Source organism: Bombus terrestris, chromosome 15 (assembly GCF_910591885.1).
Source record: "Bombus terrestris chromosome 15, iyBomTerr1.2, whole genome shotgun sequence".
Taxonomy (NCBI): domain Eukaryota; kingdom Metazoa; phylum Arthropoda; class Insecta; order Hymenoptera; family Apidae; genus Bombus; species Bombus terrestris.
This window is the reverse complement of record NC_063283.1, coordinates 9,624,385-9,648,065: the sequence shown is the minus strand read 5'-3', so window position 1 is coordinate 9,648,065 and position 23,681 is coordinate 9,624,385. Positions and strand designations below refer to the sequence as shown.

The following is a 23,681-nucleotide window of genomic DNA, read 5'->3' as shown; positions in this document are numbered from 1 at the left end:
ATCTGTACTCGAGCGCTTGAACCTTGCGAACGGAACACTAGCAGCGGTTACGTTAAACAGGTCTTTGATGTGTTGGGTGTTCGATGAAACGACGTGCACGATTTTTGAAGTATTTCTAATAATGTAACTAGAAAACGTTTCGAACGAAAGTTCACCTGTTTCGAATCAGCTACAAATTGCTTCGTTCGAAGGTCATAGTATTACAGATGGTTGAATTCCACTTGGTATCGGATATAATTCTATGAAATCAAAGATACGCCTTGCCGTTTAAAAAAGACAAGATGACTGTGAATTGTTAGAGAAAAAAGAACTTTTTGGAAATTTAGTGTAACTGGTTCAATTTGTAGATGGTTCAAAAAAGGGTAACTTTCGTTTGAAATATTTTTTTGTTATTTACTATTAAAAGTGCTTTAAAAATTCTGCATACTATCTCACTGTAGTATGAGATAGGATGCAACGAGGTCTAAATTAAATCATTAAAACGTAATATGAGGCTGTGGGTCCGTTTGGAAAAGTATATTCTGTTTTAAGATTCTGCACGATGTAAAAGATAATAATTTACAATTAGACTGTGAATCTTTATGCACGGATGAGGAATTCAAAGCGCTGCAATTTTTCTGCTACTAACGTTGTTGTCATAATTTATTATTATAAAAATTATCTAAAACGCTTCGAATGCGATAAATTTCTACTTCTGTTGCGTTTCTAGATTGTGTTTGTAAAAGTAGGAGTTTGCACTAACATTCATAGCCTACTTATGATTAACAGTATTTCATTTGCAAGTAGAAAAGCTGGAAATGTTAATCGGTATCTTAGTACGTTCGGTTGGAAACGGCAAAGTATAAACTCTTCTTTCGATATTTCGCACATGGAAAATTTTGTTCTATGTTTATAGCTTTGGCTCTATAGCTCATTAACTCTATTTTCTTTGTATCAGTCGATATTTCGTGATTTGGCGATATCATGACTACGCTTGGACCAGTTCTTTACTCATCAACAGGCCATAGATTTCTATGCACTTATTGGAAATTTGAAGGTACAAATATATACAGAACACACGTGACATAGAAAAATATACGAAATTTTTAGGGAATAATACTCGTTCTAATTAATATTTGTAAAATAATTTGCCACTTGGATTCCACTTTTCTAATTATTTTCGTAATTGTAATATTTCATCGCACAAATATCCGCAGTCTCCTAACGAGACTGACCGACCTCGCTGTCAACGAAGAAACTTTACAACCTATTCGTACGCATAGTAACGTTGGCAAAGTATAAAACAGAACCATCGATCTCTTTTGAAACTCGATCGATTCCCACGAGGTGAATCATCAACGTGGCACTAAATATATATGAGTTAATCGGAATCGATAGTAACGTTGGTTTGCGGCATCGAACCGATTGCAGGGGACCGTGGAACGGGAAGCTTGTTAAAAATGTTGCTGATCGACCGCGAGGGAACCGAGGCGACGCAAATTCCTGGGAAAAAGACGAGTCGAACGAAGCATCTTGCCGCGCCGGGATTAATTGAGAGGCCGGAGGAGAACAATCCGTTGGATGAATATCCTGATTGTTGAGCGGAGCCACAGCCGCGGAAAATGATATTCCCCGGGTAATGAGACGAGCCAACGAGTGATTTAAGTAAATCTTCGGTGTATCCTGAAGGAGGAGAGGTTTGATTATCCGTGAAGAATAGTTCCTTTGAATTTCGCTATGGATTTGATGCACGACACGACGAATATAATTTGATAATTCTCTAGAAAGTTAGGAAATTAACGAAATAAAATAATGACTCAGCGCGGGAAATCAAGCGTTTAAAAGCGAACAGTGTAAAGAGGATGACTCATATGCCAAGCACGATACGATAAAATAATTCGATAATTCTCGATAAACGTTAAGTTAGCGGAAGGGAATAAAGATCCAAAGATAAGATCGATAAATCAGCAAGTATTTTAAAGTTGACACATCAGCTGCACTGATAAAATTTAATCGCGAAGAATTCCTACCAATTTTAATATCGACCTGTTACACGATACGACGAAATAATATGTACGATAATTCACGATGGAAATAAGAAATTAGCCGAAGAGAGTGAAGATCGAAGGATAAAATCGATAAATCGTCGAGATACGTGCGAGCCGCTCTATAGGAAAAGGAAACTTCTACTCTAGAAAATTTCTATTCATCGACCGCTCGTGAAATTCCATGCAAGAAGTTCTCCATTGAATTTAGGTCGTATCTTTCTGAGGAATCGCGTTAAACAAGGCTGATTATTCGCTGGGACCAGCATTCTTCGAGGCTGCTTCCGCGGTCTCGTAATCGCTTGATGGAGCACATGCGCGAGCGCGTACATACGTATGCGCAACGGATTCTCCGGACAGCCACGTACTTGCGCTCTATCGAAACGCAGCCCGAGGAATCGGGCGGCCGTGAACGAGGCAACGATCTCCGAGGCTGGTGAATCGAACCGAGGAATGCGAAGGAGCTGCTCGATTCGAGAGTGTCGCCTGCCGAAGAAAGAAACGGATGAAAAAAGAAATTATCTTTCGGCCGCGGTGGAACTCGATCGATCGACTGAAAAGCGTCTTTGTGACCAGCTTTATGATCTTGCCTCGATTTATGATCTCGATCGTTGCTTTTCACTCAGAAGTACTTGCTCGAGATAAGGCTTGCAAGTTGCGATGTTTATACGACGATTTATTATTCGCGCTTTGACGCTTTGAGTTCTGGATCGCGTTAAGTATCGTCGTTCTTTTACAGACATCTTACTTTACATCTCGTGATAGCAGAAGTTTTTCGTGCAATTATGCGCATTAACGACTTTTCTCAACTCGAACTGTTTCAGCTTTCCAGCATCTCTTTTACGAAATAGGGACACATTATAGAAACGTAATATTTTTCCAGATTAATCTTGACCTGATATCCAAAATTTGCCAGAAGAGATCAAGTTAGATCGGATTATGTTTGGGTGAACAAGCTCTTAAAGGGAAATACCACTAAAGCGATTACAGTTTCTCGTTAAGGTGTGACCCAATTAGCAGTTTAAACGCTTAGATCTGAGGTAAGAATTTGCAGTAAGCTCTTAAATATCGTATCAATTAGAAAGTGGATATTAAGCAGTCGGGAAAATGTTACGAGCAGCGCGCATAAACGCAAACGTTGGCCAGGTATGTAATTAGCGGTGCGTCCGGATGTCTTTAAGAAACGCTTTAGGTCGCAGGAATTTTAAGTACACGAAGTAATAAAGCGTACGTAAACGACGCATAATGAACGAACGATAGTGACTGGAATATTTTGAATGGACGTGGGCTTGGTTCGCCACGGAAATAAAGAATAAGCGATTGAACGAGTCGAACATGATTTTGGAAAATCCAGACACGTAGACTTCGACCCGAACACAACGTCGTTATAAATTAACTCGTTGCTCCCTAACGATATTTCTTTTTGTACGAGTTTATTTTAAAGTGGTCACGTTAACAATGGAGTCATTAGCGACCACTTATCCCCATACAGTGGTTACATAGATGGATATTTGGTTATTAAGCGTTCATAATCTTACGAACATCTAACCTATGCACATAATTTGATACTCGTTATCGTCTATAAGGAGATTTCGCGTTACCATCTATATAAAATATTACTCTTGGTAAACACGTTTTATCTCTTTCAAATCCTGTAAAGATTCGTGGAAAACAATGCACGTTACCCACTAAAATAGTTATCGAGCGTTAAAAATAGAGCATAAATTTGCAATACACGTGGAGAAGAAAGTATAATAGAATTTTTAATAAAGTTAGAGTTTCGAATTAAATTACAAGCGATAGCTAATTCTTGGAGAGAAGTCGGTACGCGTTTAGCCAAGTGGTTAATGGGTTAAAGCGTGGCGAACCGAGACGCGTAGCAGCCTCGTGATTCCGTGTGCCTAAATTTACGCACAGCAGATGTAATAAAGCGTGTGCACGCCGTTTTACGGTATCCTCTATCCGGGATTCCGAATAAGCAGCGACGCAACCGGCCGATTACGTCGCTTTGAACCGATGCCAGCCACCTTTCTGCGATTCTCCGAACGCACCAAGGTGCGACCGCGCCGTGGAGGAACGTTCCTGGGGCAACGTTTCTCGAATCGAGGAATTTGCCTCCCCGTCGTTCGATACTCTGCATTTTTTCCCCATGAACATTCGTATTATCCGAATACTTTAATGTCTATACTCTGATATACAGTTTGTATCGCGTAATATGATTCATCGATTCGTTTCAACGACCGTCTCGATGTAACAAGAACAGAAATACTTCGGTATATCCTGAAGAAAGTAATTATTGCTGTCGAGAAATTTGGAATTCGAACGACGAATGAACGCATCCGTCTTAGTTTCTTTTCTTTGTTCTGTTGTTAGATCGGAGTATCCTTTATGAGTGACGAACAAGATGCAGACGTAAACTTTTACGAAGTGAAATAACAAGCGAAAATGTTGATTACGCCGAAACGCTGGAGGTATTTCAGGCACAAAGAGAATGTAACGCTAGAGGTTTATTTGCGTTAAAAAACTTAGCTAATTCAGCAGTGAGAAATATATAGAACTCTGGAGTACTAAAACAAACTGACAATACGCTTGATCTCTATTTAAATAAATGAAATTTAATACCAAAGTACATTTTATTCTCCTATTTTAGCTCTATCGTATTTTGAGAACGCTCTGTCGGTGGTTAACTCAGGCTACGTAACCCGGTTGTTTCATTCGTACATAAAAAAAAACTCCACATTCGCAATCTAGAATCCTTTCTCGTTCGGCTTTCACTGGGTATCGTCGTTTCGAGTGTCTGAAATTATACCCTGGGACGAAGATTGCTTGTAAATCGAATAGAAATTGAGACAACTGGGTGTTCTAGTCTTCTTCCACGGGATAGAAAGCCAGACGAATGTATCCATAACTCACCACCGTATCAATTCCAACGGAACTTGTTTCGCCACTTTTAATTTTCCTTAAACTTCTTATCGATCACCGTATCGTTAAAGCGTAGAAAAAATTTAATTAAATTTCCTGCTGAAAATAATTATCTTCAAAGTCATCATACGTCCTTTCGTCGAAGATCGAGAAAGCGATGAATCGTGTACGATGCGTCAGAATGTACACTATCGTCCATAAGTATTTAGACGTCGAATAACTAGAGAAATACGTATTTCTATTATTCGAAAACCCTAATATCGAAGAAACATAGTGTTCGTCAAGATCATCCGACTTGTTGTTAAGTTGATTATTATCACGATTATCAAACATTACCAGACAAACTGCAAGAATACGAAATAACACACCTAAAGGAATCAGAAACGTTCGTTTGAACGTATACTGCCATAATTATTTGTCTACTTGACATTACAGAAAGTTGAAGATATTTTCTACAATATCAGTGATATGTGTAATACATAAAAGTCACTGTATTTGCAGTAGGTGTGCGAGTATTCAAAAGTCACGAATACTTATGAACGGTAGTGTATCACGGCGGAGTATGTGGCGGAGCACGTCGTTGCTTTCGCGGCAGATCGAGCCTCGTTCAAGGCTACCAGCTTCTAACTTCGCGTGTTTACCGACGTCAAGTCAGGACCAGGCATCTCCGCAAGTAGGCTCCATCGGGTGAAATTCGAGAGAGGAGATCACGAACGGGTGAACGGTTATTCTCGATGAATGATCGCAACTGGATGTGACTTATTGCCAGCAGATTCTCGCATTCGACGAACCAGCCAACATACAAACAGAGTAATCCTGCCGATTCATACGTTATCGACGACCATTAACGATTCGTCCTCGTCCAACGAGAATTAATGACGCTTTTAGACCGCCACGTGTTTTTTTAGTTTCATTTATTCTTCGCTTATTTCCTTTGGTTTACTCGAACGAAACGTCGCTCCGCTAACGTCGTCGTTAGTCATGTACATTGACACTCGTAAGTAACTAGACACTTCGGTAGATTCGTGGCGATAGCGTAGATTTCAACGAATCTGCAAAGTAACGACGAGTTAACGACTAGAAGCAATCATACGCTTATTAGCTGCAAACGGAGTTAGCGATTTCTACGTTTAAATTTCGTTAAAGATGATTAGGAATATGCGTATAGAACGTTTCAGACAATTTGTTCGAAGCTTCGAAACGGTAGAGGATGGAAGAAAGATTCATCAGATAAGAACCGAAGAACGTTTCTTTTTATCGGTATTAGTCAGAAATAGTTGGAAGGATTAATTGCGTAGCGTGAAAGTATGATGTTGCCGAGGGACAAGTAGTAACACGTTTCGAACCAACGGATTTCCATAAACGCCAACCTGCACAATTTTTCATGATTTGTTGGCAGATCGCGTCACGTTTCCGGTCGGTCGCTTCGATGGATTCTGCGGAATGCTCGCGTGACTCACGAGGAATACTAGTTGGGCTTCTGGTAGTCGGATTTCGGGCTCAGCAGACTACACAGTGTCTCGAAATCGAAGGTTATGCGGTTCTTCGTTCATTCTGGGTCAATCTGTTCCACAAGAAATAGTTAATAAAGGACCGAACGCGCATTCGATTGGCTTCAAGCTTGAAATTAACACGTAATAAATATCATTCGATGAAAAACATTACACATTCGTAATTTATATATTTCCACATTACCCATACACTCTGACTTTCACGCACGAAAGAAGGCAATTCTTAGCGCCCATGGAAAGATTTAAAGGACGATCGAACGGCGCTGATCTCACGAAATCGACGTTCGATGATTTACCTATACGCGGACAACGCACAAATTGTCGTACGTTTTAAATTAGGTACTATTCCGCGGTTGGTCGAGAAGAAAAAAGGCTGCAAAGTGTCTTCCCTTATGAATAATGCAGCATCCATGAATCTCCGCTCGGCTAATAGGTGATCCCGGCCAAGAGCCGCCTTTCTACTCTCCGAGAAGCTGGTGTCGTGACGAGAAACCGTATCTTCCTGCGATTTTATCTGGATGCTGGATCTTTCCACGCGAACAGACGCTTTCGATCTATGCGGGCATGCAAAACGACCGGCATCCCGTCGCTCGCTGCCTACGAATCTACCGAAGAGGATCGTTTCGAGCTTAACGAACGTTCGAAATAACCTTACATTTCAGTAACCGGCCGCCTCCCGCGGCTCTTACGTCGTTTTTCAACCGAGCAAAGGCAAAGAAAACAGACAACCTTCGCGTGGGTGTACTTTTAATTCCCTTTGAGTCTTTCTGGAAATACAGAATTTCTTAATTTCCCGATATAGAATCTACAGGGTCGAAACGTTCGTGAAGTTGAAGCGTACGGTCGAATGGATGCGAGTAAATTAACTTTCGGGTAAATAAATTCTTTCTATCGTTGAAAAGCATTTTTAAGCGTCGTACGAGGCAGTTAAAATCAACTGTTTACACGACCCAACCGGTTCCAATTATTTTGCGTGAAATTACAATCTTAGAACGTGTCGGTTCAAATCCATCGGAACGTGCACGTCGCAGTTTTTGAAATTTTACGAGCATAGCTCGAGCTACGAGAACATCAAGCGACGACAGAAATTGGACCTGTTCCTGTTTTGGAACGATCCAAGCTTAGAATAGATCGTCACGGAACAGCTTTTGGTTGCCTGCCACTGGCGAACAAGCGATTACGTTTTCCTCTTTCTCCTCTATTCTCGTTGGAACGCGATCCTTCGCGAGTTTACACCGTCGTTCGTTAATCCTGCTCGTCCGTAGCCTGCAGCGGCAAAGGCTTCACGGACGTTTCAATGCTACGACGACTATGATCGGCTTCGTGCTTTCTTAAGTTTCATCGCTGATTGACGATTTTCGTCGACTACTAACGACAGAGTTTTGCTACATTCATAAAAGAAATATTCCGTAATCTCAAACTATAATATATTAAGCGATGAGAAAGACTAAATTATAACGTTAAGATTCTCGCAGAATTGGATCACGACGAATTTCAAACGTATGTTGCAACACGATGAGAACGTGCTCTCACAATGTTTGGCCAACACCAAGATCCTACAGACATAACCGGGAGACTAACTATAATTAATTGATTAAATTCGTTTTCCTAGATTGTACGGCTCTGTTCTATTCTATTCATTTTCGAGCAGCCGGCGATAAAATCTCGGACAACCGTTGACGAAACAAGGGCTCTGAGCTGCGACGACCACCCGGTGCATGCAGTTTCGGGATTTCGTGGTTGACTCAGCGCGAAATACTTCCTTCTGACGAGAACCACTCGACCCGCCGAAATATATACGAGCTGAGTCACCCCGTGCCGTGAGCACAGGTACCCTCTCCTTTAGCTGGTGGAACAAATATATCGAGTGAACATTCGGCGGCACTATGCACCCAAGAAAAATAGACCGACTGTCAGCCGGAAGAGACCACGGAATGATCTATTTGGAATGCGTTATTCGTGCTTTTAAAACGAAAAGTCTTTTTCTTCTTAGGTATTTTTGTTCTCATTGTTCATCTTTTCGTTTTCAAAGTGACCCCGTTAAAAATGTGGTCGTAAAATGGAGAACGAGTTCAGCGGTTTTAGATAGTTTGAGGTATCCAGTTGGTATCTGGACAGCTCAGAAGCCATACGGAAACTATAATGTGATTAAGGGAACTCCGATATCTTCGTTTCGCCACCTACCAATATTGGATTCGTTCGTTTTATTGTGTCGTAGTTGAGTAAGGCTGGTCCTATGTTTCTGGAAGCTATTTGCAACTACGTCCAAGTATGTTGTTCTTCTTACGTTGATATCACGAGTGTGCGATTCGTTGGATTATTACGAAAAGTCAGAATTAAGTTTGGAATAATCGGATAATTTTTACGACGAGCGAAGCTCGCAGTATTAGGCAATATATTTCCATCTAAAAATAATCGAATTCTTTTACTGAAAAAGTTAAAATTTATGATTTTGCCTCTTAACTTCCTTCATTCATCCACGGAATCTCACTAACATTACTCGCGCCACAAAATTCGTTCACTCTACATGTTGTTTTAATTTCAAGCTAATTTGAATCCTACGAAATAGATCGTATAGCGTGAAAAAACGTTAACGAAAGTTTTCCAGAATATTCGCTTTCCAATAAAAATCCATACGTTGAGTATCATAAGACGAATAAACGATGAGGGCAGTTAACGATGACCAATGTTCTAAACTCAATCAATTCGTTTATCGATAGTTGCAAACGATTAAATAACACGATCGCTTCGTCATCGCGAGAATGCAACTACAGAGACACGTGTAGTTTAAGAACAGGAAGTCAGAATTGTCAGTGTCGTCCCGTCAATTGACAGCTCTCTGCGCAACATTGGCGCCATGCGCAACTTGTCTCGCCTATTTTATCGAACAACCGTACGTTTGCCAAACGACTTAACGATTTAAAGCACGTTTGTCTTTCCTCTAAACATTCAACGCTATTTCTCTTTAAAGCGCTTCCACGAACTTGCGAATCTTTCGTCGTGGAAAATCGACTATAAGAAATGTGAAGATTATCGAGATCGAAACGAGAGTTTCTCTCTTCAGACGTTATTTCGAAAAGGAGCGAGTCTTCCATTGTGAAAAATCGACGTTGGGTATTCAAAAGGAATTTCGAAGAGAAGATAATCGAGATTGAAACGAGCCACAGAAGGATACGAGGCACATGGCGCGCCTCTGCCCGCAGCATGTGCTTCAATAAGCTTTTGAAAAAAGATCAAGCCGCCCTCGAACAGCTGTCTGATCCACAGCATACACTATATACTATATAATAGTGTACAATATATAGTATGTATAGTAAGTAGGAAAACCTACGGAACTTGGACATTGAATTTTATTCGGACTTAGAGTTCGCAAATCCATATAAATTCATATAAATTCGTGTTTCCAGAGAACGATATTTCTACCGATTCGTGCAACGACTCGTGGAACGGTAGATTTAATGACGGACAGAGATAAGGCGAGGCACTTGGCTCGGTGACCACCTAAACCACAAATTCCTTCTAGCTTTCGTTTTCGTTGACGCACAAGACACAAAACCATATTTCTGCTACTGGCAAGGAAACCTGCTTCAACCAGGAATATGGATTTTTATAAATTGTCGGTTTGTTTGGTCTCCTTGCTTCGTGCTTTGCTTCCTCGATTCCACGGACGCGCTGATTAATTCTAATCTTAATCAACACGCCATCATTTCTTTCTTTACTTAATACTCCACCTTTGTCTCAACACGTACCGATGTTATTAGCGGAAGAAAAGCGTTACAAGAATCTTGACAAAGTTATATTTCGGACAGTTTCGCCGAAAAATTCGACCAATTAGTATCGTTAGTTATCTGTTAGGTGTATCTGTCAAACTTTTAGCTTAAATTGATCCTTGATCAATATATGAAATCGTAAGCTAAAACGGTTGATTGTGAAACGAGATCTTCGTTCGATCGTTTCTAATCCTTGCTCGGCTGTTGATGTAGGCCAGTAGGCTCTTCTCGAGGATTTTCTTAAAAATCCAGCTTCTCTGTAGTACGCGAGGCTTTTTATCAGCGACGATCAGAGCTGTGTTTAGTCGGATGCAAGCATGTCACGAGCAGTGTACGGCTTTGACGTGATAATTTGCATAAATCTTTGATATCCATCCATGGAATCGACCGGGGATCTGGAGGAAGAATATCGTGTCAACCAGTCACTTTCTCCGCTTGCAGCATCCATCTCTGCGTATGGGTTCGCTATTCTTCTGTCGTTGCTTCCAGCCGATCGATGATTACAATAGCGAGCGATCGTGAACGATTAAAAGGATAACGTTAACGTGTACTGAGGTACGAACGTTCGTGTCGATGCATCGATAGCTGAGACATAGATTTATCTCGTTCCTCGAACCGGGGATAATTTTAAGAAATCGACGAGCATCTATGAATGATTTCACTTCCATAACAGCTATGCAGTTTAACGATCGAAAACGTTACGAAAGCAGCTTCGAATTATGACACTGTAAGACAGAAATATCGCACTGAGATAAAAGTAATTACAATTCTGTGAGAAACTGTCTCTTAGAACTCAAATTTATGAAAAAAAAGATATCTAAATACAAACGCGAAGAACAAGCCGAAAGAACAACAGGATTAAATAAAAATAAATTTCGCGAGTTATCATATAACGAATTATATAATAGAAGGACATTGCTAGCAAAAGAAAATTAGAGGAAACACTGCTCTATCGTATCTTTGAATTAGTGTTAACAGAGAATCGCGTATAACAACAGGTTATAGAGAATTCCTCGGAAAGAATTGAGAAAGATACGAACCGAGTCGACAAGAGTAACACTTGGAGAATAATTGCAGGGCGAGTCGCGGTATTCTTCCAGTCGTTTCGTCGGCAGTAATTTAAATGGTCTCGCGCGTGCATGTGGGCGGTACATTAACGCTTCCGTGGCAAATTACACGAAAGAAAAAAAAAAAGAAAATAAGAGAAATAGAAAGAAGACGCGAACTAAGAGGAAACAGTAAGAGCGGAGTAATTTATTAAGAATCAACATCATGCCGTCCTTCCTTCGTGGAAAATTTCAATTTATCCCTCGAAGAATATCACCGTTGCTTTTTACCTTTCCCTTTTCTTTCGAATCGCCGATCGTTTATAAAAATAATAAAAATCCTTCTTGTCGAGTAATTGGATACAGGGATCGCGTGAATCGAGGCAGATCTTGTCGGTAACGTTGTTGCTCCACCTTCTACATATGTCTGACCTTTTCCGCGAATGTACCGTTCTGAACACAAGAAGAAAAGGCGATTCCACAACCAACTGGTAGACTTTCCTTCCTCGAGTCGCGATTACGTTCCCATCGATATATTAACTCTTAAGTAGCACCGTTTGCCTCAGCTTTCAAGCATATATAATACTTCAAGAGATAAGTCGCGATCCTGGGCCACGCCCATTCGCTATCCTCTTACTTCCTTACTTCGAATAGGATCATTAACAATGGTATTTTTCACGAAATATTTCCCATCCAGTGGAATTACTCTGCGTTTGGCTCGTTTAGTAATCTAGAAAGGGCTAATCTTCGAAAAGATTGTTTCCTCTTAGCGATGGTAAAACTGTCGCAGTGAATAGAACAGATTAATTCGTATTTTTTACAGACGATATTCTTTTATCAACTAAAATTACTCTACTCGAGTTTTAACAAGCTATCGGTATATAAATATTTTATCGAACAAGCTATCATTCACTCGAACGTTTACTCTTTCTCTGATACCGATAAAACTAACAGAGTATCGAAACGATCGTAATTTCTCATTGAAATTCTATAGATCTCGTAGAATATAAATTTTCATAAAAATTTCATAGATCTTTTAACGGTGTAGTTTTACCGGTTTAGGTGGCTTCTTTGTAAAGTACATACATAGATAAGGGTGTGTTTCTCCCTTGCATTATACAGGGCGTGGCAGCGCCCGTGGTGTAACTCAATAGAGGAGGTTATTCTATACGTGAAAATAAGTCGGATATGTAGAAAGAATTTTATTTTTTAATAAAGAATCGTTTAAAAAAAATTTATTCTTTTAAGGACGAGGGCTTAAAAGATTTGCAAGAACAAATCTACTAGAGTTGAAAGTAGATAATTATGTCGTATTGCTCTAAAAGTAAGAGAAATAACGTACACGCATGTAGTCATTGATTGAAAACTACCTCTGAAATCATTTTTTGCCTCAATATCTCTCAGGAGATTAAACGTCAAATTTTTGTTGTACGTTTTTGATTGATTTTCGCAAGTAGAACAACTTCCTGTCAATCATCCATTCGTAGAAAGTGAATTAAATTCACGTGTACTTTACAAGTTTTTAAACCGAATTCTCTCGAGAACGAAGCTTCACTTTTAAAATCAAAGTTTTAGAAGTATCGTTGATGGTTTTAACATTAACATTATCAGCAAGCAATCTTTCAACAACTCGTGGTCGATACCCGATGGATCGAAGTTTTCCATGGAAACGCAATTATAGCTCTCACGATCAGAGGAAACTCTGGCTTGTAGTATAAGCGTTTCGGTCACAGATGGTTTGTCGTTTCACTCGTCACATTTTTCTCCAAACATTCCATTCTTATCGACCATCGAAATCTATGGGCCATGGTCGTTAACATAATGCGACGCATATACGTGTCAGTCTCACATTTTTTTCTCCCTGGAAGGTTCCAATGCGTGTTCATCACGGTGAGGTATCTAGCGCGGATACTACGATAACATAAAGCGCAGATAACGCTCAATTATTTCGTGGTTGATTCCTCGAGGTCGTTTCGTAATTTCCGTGAATTACACGATCCTCGAACTTTGCTCTGGAAAATGGAAATTATTGCTGCAGTGATCGTATGTTCGTTAATCATCGTTCGGGAAAGCCAGGATTAACGCGCAAGTTGCTACCAACGCATATATAATCGATTACTTAATTAATTAATTACGTACGTGTAGCTTAGTTACTAGACTCTCAACGATAATGTAATTACCGATGAAATTGTTCGGTTTTTGCCCTCACGCGTTTGAAAAAGTAAAAGTTTGCTTTTGTGTGTTCGTTAGAAATCCTTTTTAAATATACAATTACGTTCTGCAGATCACGGAATCGAGAATAAAGGAGCGCTAAGAAGCTTGGATCGCGGAACGGCTGATCTCACGAAGGAAAGTGTATCGTGGTAGCCTTTTACTGTTACCTAGGAGCACCAGGTCCCTTCTTCTCGTTCGTTCGTTCGACTCGCTATCGACGCGTTACTTTCACGGACGTAAGCAGTCGAGCAATTCGCATCGATGCCAATAGCCCAGGCATTGTTGTTGAAGCTTTTTATCGGACTGATTTCAGTGTTGGCTCCGCGTCGTTCTATTTTAGCGTCGATGATTCACAACCTCCGTTCGTCACGACACGCTGCATTTTTATTTCCATTTCCCGTCGCAACGTAAGACGACCTGGCTCGGGGCCGCGGTTCCGATGATTCGTGCGAAAGTGATTCAATATTCGTGAAACGTCATCGTACAGAGTTATTTCACCCACAGAGACCTTCCGTTCTTCTTTTTCTTCTTAGCTTCTACTTAGATTTCCTCGTTGGAGCACAAGACGTAATATCATCGCGTTAATTGATTGGAGTTTTGCCGTTTTAATCGACCATTGCTATCGCCATCAGCTCTTTTGCAGTTGATTTTCCGGTGTGTCGCTTTCAAATTTTAGAAAATCAACGAAATTTACTTGCACCGATAACTTGCACCTTGCGAATTATAAAATTTCGTACTCAACAAAAAATATAGGTATTCGGCATCTCGTAAAAGTATAAATACACGCTCTTCTGACCAGCCTGCTACCGTAATAGAATTCTTCTCGATATTCTTCTCTGGAAGAACGCCGGTTTCGTATAAATCCTCCTACACACGCCAGGAACAAGAGGCAATCTTCTGGGCTAGATTCCTGGGAAAGATCACCGCGATTGCCCGGATCGTTTCCTTGTAATCTGCAACGTTGCGTTTCTTCCACATCCTCGTGTCTGTCTGTTTACAATTAACATCGAACAGTCTAATGCAAGATAATGGTCCGATCGGATGAAAGTCTGGTTCGCAGAAACCGGAGGATGCCTTATTATACTTTCATGATTCCGCTGGGAACCAACGAGTTCGAGTTGCACGCTCGCGCGTTGCCTAGCTTCCTCGCGACATGCATAAGCGTACGTACATCCATAATTCGTTGGCGAACATTCACGCAGTTGTCATTTATTTATCGCAATTTAAGCACGCAAGCTAGACGAATATCCGATTCGCTATCCAGGCTCTCCAGCGAAATTAAACTAATATCAATAGTGAAATTTACGAGATACGAATCCACAAATTGCCGGTACTAATAGGTTTTCTCGTATAACTGTGAGAAATTTTACTCGAAAGACGCGATTATTAGAGAATACCATGAAATATCCGAGAAAGATAACTTTCTAATTAATTAATTTATAAGATCCCCTCGAATAATCTATCGACTAATAAATCTACTTATTTAAGCTAGCGTGTTGAAGAAGGCTTCAAAAATCCAACAATGTTGTTTTTTCACCCTGTTTTTATGCGAGTCGACGTCGACTACGAACAAAGGCAGCACTGTCTTTCTCTCGGTCTCTTTGACATTTCAATTCTTTCGGAGAAACGAGTCTCGTGGAAAATGAAAGTCGAAAACGAACGAGTTGATTTCGGCTCCCTCTCGCTTTTCAGCCGGTATAATCGCCCACGCAAGGCTCTCTTTCGTGAAAATTCCCCTTTGCAAGACGACGCGAGACGACTTCCGCGATTAGGATGTTTATCCGAATGACTCTCCACGCTCTTACATTCGCTGAAAGCTAACAGAAGAGTGCTTCACGGAGACGATAGGACGATCGCTTGTTTCTACTTACACGCGTTGTAAATTACATCTTTCGTTGATCGATTACGTTGTTCCAGCTTAGTTCATCGACCGATGAAGGAACTTTCGAATCATTATGATTCAAACTCTGACTTCTATGATCGAGGTAAGTCGACTTAAAGAGTAATTATCATTGTGATTGCGATTCTCGTATCTATTCGATGATGATCGATAATTACATCAACACGATATAATCGCTATAGCACTCGAGAGCAAGCGTTTCAAATTCTTGCTCTTTTAATTGCAGAACCTTATTATTTCGTATTTCGATAAAGTTATCGACTAGGACAGCGTGTCCTAACATCAACCGCTAACAGACACTGCACCAATTTTAAGAATACGCTTTTAGGTTGAAAAGTGCCAGAAGGAAAATCAGTTTTCGACTACGGAGAAATCGATTCGCATCGATCGAAATTCTTGCCTTATCTTAATCGCAGAACCTCGTCATTTTATACTTGCAGCTTTCGATCGTATCTAACCGCACCTGTCCAAACCTAAGCAAACTTAATCCAACGGCGAAAGAATACACCAGTAGCCCTAAAACTGCCACATAGCCTCTTAAAGCACGTTCGAACCCATCCGATATCGACAAGAAAAATCAGTTGCCTGCTGCAATAGCTGACTCGACCGAGAGGGCCTCGACCGTGTTCGATAGGTTCGAGTGCGCTCCAGGTGATCGTCCGCGACGCGAAAGTGGCTAGATCGGCTGGGGACGTTCTCTCGACGGGTTCCCTCGATCGCTTTGGAGAACTCGGCGTTCCAGCCGCGAGCGTTCAATAATTCATATTCAATCTATCGATAGCAGCTGCCCCCGCGGTGAATCCGATAATTCAGCCTCTATCTAGTCCCTGGTGTACTTTCATCTGTCGCGAGCATCCTACGGAAAATTTGCGACCAAACCAGCCAGAGAAAAGGAAGGGAAGGAGAGAGAGAGGACGATCGTCGTTCGGGTCTTGGGTCTTGGACGAGTCACGAGCACGTTATAACGTGGCGAAGGACACGGAGAGAGCAAGAGAAACGGAAGGATCGCGAATGCATCGGGCCAGGACTCGACCAGCTACACCCTTGTCTGCCACCTACCAGCCGAGGAGCTACGTTTTCAGCACGCGCAGTATCCAATAGGAGCCATGAATTCAACGATCCTGTTTCGGACGTGTACGAAAATATTTCACGAGCACGCGGCTACGCTATCGATCAAAATTTTGAAATCGGTACGTGTTTTACCAAGTTTACGGAGTTTGAAGAAAAACGTTAGCTTGGAAAAATTCCGTTACCTTGGAAAAGTTGCATCTCTTCGACGAGCGAGCGCAGGATAAATTAGCATAGGAATGCAAGGAAACTCGATCAAGAAGCGTCGAAGAGAGCCGATGTTTCTAAATTTGACAGGTTGCATCTTCCGTTCGGTTCTTCGAGGAACAAAGTTGGTCGACTGTTAGAATTGACAATACCTATTAAAGTAGAAATATCGTAAAATAATTTACTTTGATACATCGTAGTGGAAGGATAAAATATTCCCTTATTCAATTTTTCCCTGATATCGATACGGAAAATTATTCGATCGGTAGAGACTTTGTCAAAGCAAAGAATTTGATCGGTGTCTTTCAACAAAGTATTTCTACTTCTGGTTTAGCATACAGTAACTCTAGATAGCGATACGATATTCAATCGTTCGCGAAACACATTTGCAATGCTAACGCGTGGTAATCGTCACTCGGTAAGAACAATGAACGCAGTTGGTGAAAATTCGTCACCGCCAATCCTTAATAGGGTTCTCGATAAAATAAAATAGCAAGAATAGGAAGAAACACGTTGATGGTTAATCTCTTCGCTAATGGGTTCGTGAAGATGAAAGAAAGCCAATGAGCCAGGCGGAAATCGAATTTTTTCGCGATGCTTTTACACGACACGTTGCTTTCTCCGACGACTGGCTCGTTAAGATGTAACAGAAGCCATTTGACAGCAACTGGGACAATAGTTCGAGGTGACTCCCGGCTTCGAAGCAGGAAAAGTGTCCGACTCGAGTGAAATCGATGCGGGTGCAGTCGCTAGAACCGCCATGGATCACCGTGTCGCGTTATTCTGCCTACCGAGAGGATATCGCGAGATTAGAGGCGGCGTTTCGCAACGAAAAAGCGACACGCGGAATGCGTGTTTGCATGGGCAAACGGTGTTTGCAGGCTGTAACGTTGAAATATTCATCGGCCGGCTACGTGTGACTAATACCGTATGAAAGCATGGCCGTTCGAGGTCGACGATTCGTGCTTCTCGATTTCCAGGCTCGCGTTCGAGCCAAACGATAAGCGCGGACACGTATTATACCTGAACGAGTGGTCGAGTTAAACGAAACGTATCGGATCGAGCAAATGCATCCGAGCGATATTTGTTATCGCTGTACGTGAACAAACAAGCCTTCGAGTACGTGATCGAATGAGTCTTCCCACGAAAATATCGGAAAGTGCGAAGGAAATTTCGAGTTTCGTGGTCGAGCACCAGTTTTGGAGTAGCAAAGTATCGCTTCAACGTTTACGTATGGGAGAAAAAATTGCAGTTGTTAGGTACAGTAACAGCTACACTCGATGATCACTGAATCAGGACGATGAAAACCTTCTATTCAACTATGGGATTAGATATTTACTTCTGCAGCAGACTGAACGTCTCGAAAACGTCAATTGTCGTAACTTAATTCCCTGTGCCGAAGAAACGCATCTGGACTAGTAGCAGCATTTATATTATTCTGCAGGATTTCACAGCAAAAACGCTATCAACTTTCCGAACAACCGAACAAAATTTTATCTTTACGACCCACAAGTACAGAGAACGTCTATCTGTTAGGAGAAAATTTTCCCAAAAGGCACGATTTTCTGCGAAATCCGAAATTTTATCCGACACTTTTGCTCCCTTCGGATCCACCGTGTCTTCTCTTTCTATTTAAACGCTCGTTCAAAGCAAACACTTTTGCTTTTACAGCACTGGTAAACAGAGACGCGTGCGAGAAGACGGAACAACCATGGTTTCTAACCGTGTAAATAAACGGTGGTCTGTTTATAAATAGAGATATCTTAATCACGTCGATTCTCGTACGGAAACTACGATATTACAAACGAGTCGACAATGGAGCTGCGACGCGAACAAGGAACATGGTGGTTTTTTGGTCGCTCGATACCGGAATTCGACGTTTCGAAGTACACCGCGATTCGTGATCGTACTCTTAAAACCTCTGGCCGCGTTTCGACGCCCCTGAACACTGTCGGGACCAGCCTCGAACCGACAGTTCCAGCAGCGTTCAAGGTTGCCAGAGTTTCGCGTGAAATTACGCTGCAGCGTGCCGGAGAAACTCGTTCCTCCGCTTGCGCGCTTTTCGTCCCGGCCACGCCACAAACGCAAAGAATCGACGAATCCTTCTTGAACTGTGCAAACAAACGTTCTTCGACCCCTGGCAACGTTTCGTGCACCAAAACGCGCACCCTGCGTTCCTTTTCGAGTCAAATGTTCGGGGTTCAGAGAATAACGAGAGCCTCCCCACCCACCCATCCTTCTACGTACACGATGCTCTTTTTTTCTTTCTTCGACTTTTGGTTTGAACTTTCGGCAGCCACGACATATCACATACGCATCGGTCGATTTACGAGAATCTGCTAGTACGCATTCGCTTGAATTTCGTTCGATTTTAAGGGCTGAGAAATTGCGATCGTGCGTACACGTTGGGAAGGGAAGGGCGAGCGGCCGGCGCGAGAGAACGGGAGGAGGAAATCAATGCCACCGTCTGCCGCGGGAGAAGAGAAACTCGTCGCGTATCGGTGAATTTTCGCCGGTGTCTGTTGCGCGTGACACAAGACACAGGTCAAGCAGAAAGATACACGCGACACGCGTTTTACTCGTATGGTCGATCGTACGACAGAGATTATAGACGCGCGCAAGAGAACCGATAAAGAAAAGCTGATCGAACCGGAATGAGAGGACATGGGCAAAGAGAAGAGGGCAGAGTGAAGACTCCGCGAGCTGTAATACTCACTCGACCGCTAGCGTAGCGTATCCGCCACTGTCTTCGGTTCTTTCTAGGGGATTCTTGCCCGGTTTTATCGGCAGAAACTCCTTCGATTCCTTCCTGTGGCAACTCCTGCTTTCCTTTCACGCTGCTTCGATCGTTGGCCGGTCTCTCTGGTACGTAGCTCCACCGATGAATTTGGTTCGTACGCGGCACAAATCGAAACACGGTGGGGGTGGGGGGTTGCGAATAGAAAATACGAAACACCGGTCTGCGAAGAAGGGAAGCGAACAGGCGGACCAATATACTCCTCGTACGACACTCTGCGCGACACTGCCTCGATAGACGAGACTCCTGTTAGGTAGGCAGGGGGTGATGGAGGGGACACATTGAATGTACGTACCGAATAAGGGAGGCAACCACCGCTCCGTTCTCGCGGGTGTCTCGAGCCTGACTGACGCACCAGCCAAGCCTGCCGACCGACCGAATCCCCTACTATTCCCTCCTTCTCTTTCTCGATACACCACCACTCGTCCCTTCTTTCTTTATCGCTCTCTTTACTCCTCGTTTCTCGCAACGTCCCACCAAAGCTTCGCTTCGTTCCTCCTTCGATCACTCGGTGCTTCTCGTCGCGTTGCCTAGCCTCTCTATATCTCCCTCTCTTCTCTTTCTTTGCTCCGTTTCCACGTTTCTCCTTCTTGCCTGCCTTCGTCTTCTCTGTTCTCGCTGCGCGACACTCTGCTGTTCGTTTTCGTTCTTCTTCGATTTTCACTCTCTCCCCTTTTCGCCGTCTCTCCATTTTTCTAGCCTCTCTTTCTAATTTTATCTGCTCGCCGTCTCTCTCGGTCGTCGATGTCCTCCCTCTCCGTGTAACCTCCGTCTCGAGTAGCTTTATCTCTTTTATGCGAAAGGTTCGGGTTAGGTTCGCGTTTCTCAGTCGATAGCTGGCTCTCTGCTCCTCCAACGCCCACCACGCACCTATACACAGGGTGGCATCGCCGAGACGGCGCTCTGCCCTTCGCCAGGACCTTCCACAGCGAGAATCGTAGGATCGCGAGAGTCGTGCCTTTCGATTTGTCGCGGCCAGCTATACCTGCAACCTTCCACCCAAAATGCGCTCCCTTCGTCCTCCTTCCAACTTTTTTCTTCCTCACCTTTGTTCTCCGTAGTGCGCTCTGTCTTTCTCTATATAACCATCTCGACGCGACCGAAATTGCGGATAATTCTTCGGGTGTGCCGATCGATCGTGGTCGCGTTTCCAGACGCAGAACACGCCAACCATATTATTTTTCCAGGCCAAACCTTCTTCTTCGTTGCGTCATCTAACATACTCGACCTTGTCTTCCGCTATATTTTCGCGATAACCAACGATTGCATAACGACATACCGATTCTATCGATTCGTATTCCCTTCGCGTTATTCTCTCTGCATCCAGTCTACCGACGCGACGTCAATTTTTCGAAACGATCGCAGAAGAAACAACGAAGTACTTGTTGAATGGAATACGCGTTTTTACGCCGATGAAGTCATAGGCTCCAACGAATACATAGGCTCGTGAAAGCTGCTCGTACGCGTCTTTTACGAATATGTTACGCGCGTTATACGAAACACAGCGAAAAGTTTCGTTATCGTTGTTACGAGACACGTCTAAAAGTAAAAATTTTCTACGACGAGCGATTAAATTATTTCCCAAGACTCTGTACGTCAGTGGTTGCTACGAATAACAACGAATAGCGTTATCTATCGTTAAAGTGGCTGATTGATCGTGGCTGCGAGATATTAACGAGAGGCTATTCGATAATGATAAGGATACGACGTATTGTTGCCTGATATCGCGATTCGGCACCGATCCTCTTGGCGGAGAAAGGAAACGCGGAAAAGCAGGCGCGAAAAACTGTCTACGTCTCGCGACGTGAATCTTTATTACTCTCGTAAGAAACTGACTGACCAGGATAAACTTTAAAATTTACCAGGCTTTCTCTATTTTATCTCTGTTACTCCGCTATGATGATACTTGACAGCATTACGGTAACGCCGTTGCTAATTATTTCTTGCAAGGCGGTATTTAACTGCGTGTATTTTATTTGCCGAAGATCGTAAGTTAAATCTGCGAGTTTGCTACTTATACGACTAATTACTGATTCATTTTGCTCTAGCTGCTATACGTTCCTATATGTTGGCTTTTACTTTTATGAACTCGGCTTGTTATTCCCTTTTCTACAGCTATCGAATGACATCAAAAGCATAAAATGTAGCGTCGAAGGAAATTGGGAAAGAGACGAAACGCTGGTTTTGTCGCATATATTCTTTATTTCATAGAATTGGATAATTATAGGACGCTATTGTACAAACGATGGCTACGGGTGAGATCTGCATGCAATTTTGCTAGAAACGAGTTTCTCGTCGGACGATTCGCTTTCGTTTAGCTTGCAGTGGTGATCGATAGCATCGGATTCCTAGAATCATTAACCTACTTCAAGTATGTCGGACCGTTCGTTTTAACACTTGCCAAGATATCATCGTTAATCAGACTATCATCCTCCGATCGTTCTTTCACTCTCAAAAAAAAAAAAAAAAAAAAAAAAAAGAAGAAAGCCTCGTCGTGCTTCGAATATACTTCGTCCCTGATCTCTATTTCAATTATATATGATAACTTATTGCTTCCAATGACGGTAATTAGTACCCTCTGGAAACCTCTCGAGCGTCTAAATACGACATCGGACTATAGAAACAATTGAATTTTGATATTTGATAAAACAATACAAAGAACAGAACATGTTAGTATCTCAGGATTAAGTGGTTCCACCGTGCAAGTTGAGATTCTCTGGTTGAACGTTAGCCAGCGAGTGTCTGATGCACCCACTGCTCCTCGGTCACGTGTATCGTTTTTCTAGCTGCTGATCGGCTTCACCTTCTCCTCCGTAGTGTCCTCCACCTCCAAGTTGTCCGCATTTACCACCTTGATCCGGTCCACGGGCTTCGGTCGCATCAGAATGAACGGCAGCTCCGCGGAGAGCTCTCCGCTCAGTGCACCTAAATACAGCTTCACCTTGACAGCGTAAGAAACTACAATGCCAAAGGAATCACGGACATCGGGTGAAACGAGCAAAGTGCTTGATGCGAGTTCGCTTCCTTCCTTCTTCAACCCTCCATCCAAAGCGATGCCTCTACGATGCTTGTTGTTCTCCAATTCTGGTTTCAGATATAGAACTTTGGTTAAATTGGAGCCAGGGCTAATGGGACAGCCGTCCTGTGTCTCTATCGCGTCAATCACTGTTCTGAACTGGCCATTTTGGAAAATCACCACGTCGATACCCTGCTGTACCAATGCTTTGATCTTCTTCACCACCTTGTTGCTGTTGTTCCTCACACATACGTTCACGGCTATTCTCTCTCCGTGATGGTACAGCTGTTTGTCCAGGGTCACCTCGAGTTCTAGATCGCCAGGGCTGAGTAAGAAATCCTTTCGTACCACGGTGCAAGGCTGGCGACCTTGTTTCGTCGGCGCGTACTGAATCTTCCTGATGCCCATGGTTATCGTGCTTCTCTTATGAGTAATATCGGTCTCCGTGTCCCCAGAGTAGATCTTGACATAGTATGTCACTCCACAAGGTTCACCTGTTTCATCTTCTCCTGATTGTAGAATTACGCTAGACGGAGCCGTCTGGGGGAATTTGAAGGTAAACGGAATTGCGTTTGGTCCTAGTTTTCGGAGCAGTCGTTCCTGTAGCCTGGTCAGGCTATCCTCCGTTTTCTTGATCGTTGGGAACACTTGTTCCGAGACCAGATACAAATCCTTTTGAAAGTTCAAGCCCATCACCTCGTCCTCTTCCCGACCGTAGCGAAAGCTGCACACCAGCTGTCCCCATATTTTCCTACCGGTGTCCACGTAGTTTTGGTCCAGAAGAATTACGCCATCTACCGGCTCGATTCCGGATAGATAGTCGATGTAGTCTCGTTTGCCCAGGTACAACGAAATTTTGCCGTTTGGCGAGCATTTCTTGAACACCTTGAAGTTCACCACCATGTTTGCGTGAGCGCAACGAAGTATCCTCCGATCTTATCACCACCGTTGTCGACTGATTTGAGAGGGTAGTGATCGCCGGTCTTATATAGGAACGGGGTACCAGTGACGTCAAGATTTTTCAGGGCTTCCGAATCCGCTCAGCGTCGCGGATAAATCGTGCCTTTCTGCACGCGTCGATCCTAACCGTTTCACGATATTTTTTCCCAGTTATATGTCAGAGGGGACAGGGGTGCGTTGTTTCTTCGACGTAGGAACACGCTATGTTTCTGACACGCTGGTTTTCGCGGGCTTCGTTTTGTCGTT

The 23,681-nt window shown here is 42.7% G+C and overlaps 2 protein-coding genes and 1 long non-coding RNA gene across 5 annotated transcripts in view; 1 reads left to right on the top strand and 2 right to left on the bottom strand.

Moving 5' to 3' along the window:
* Positions 1 to 4,610, top strand: part of LOC125386472 — a 65,837-nt gene extending 61,227 nt beyond the window's left edge. For both annotated transcript variants that reach the window (XR_007226644.1, XR_007226645.1), the window contains exons 3-4: positions 2,908 to 3,064; positions 4,398 to 4,610. This is a non-coding gene — a long non-coding RNA (uncharacterized LOC125386472). The remainder of the gene's footprint in view (positions 1 to 2,907; positions 3,065 to 4,397) is intronic.
* LOC100649516 (uncharacterized protein YFR016C) overlaps positions 1 to 19,804 on the bottom strand; it is a 74,425-nt gene extending 54,621 nt beyond the window's left edge. For both annotated transcript variants that reach the window (XM_048412939.1, XM_012317045.3), the window contains exon 1: positions 19,379 to 19,804. The gene's annotated coding sequence lies outside the window, so the exon portion shown is untranslated. The remainder of the gene's footprint in view (positions 1 to 19,378) is intronic.
* Positions 19,805 to 21,641: 1,837 nt separating this feature from the next.
* Positions 21,642 to 23,447, bottom strand: LOC100649749 (arrestin homolog). Its single transcript, XM_003401240.4, has one exon. The coding sequence runs from the start codon at positions 23,376 to 23,378 to the stop codon at positions 22,242 to 22,244; it is 1,137 nt and encodes a 378-aa protein (XP_003401288.1). The 5' UTR covers positions 23,379 to 23,447; the 3' UTR covers positions 21,642 to 22,241.
* Between the last annotated feature and the right edge of the window lie 234 nt (positions 23,448 to 23,681).

What these genes read in the sequence shown, in the direction of transcription:
- LOC100649749 (XM_003401240.4), bottom strand. Translation starts at nt 23,378, where the DNA reads ATGGTGGTGAACTTCAAGGTGTTCAAGAAATGCTCGCCAAACGGCAAA.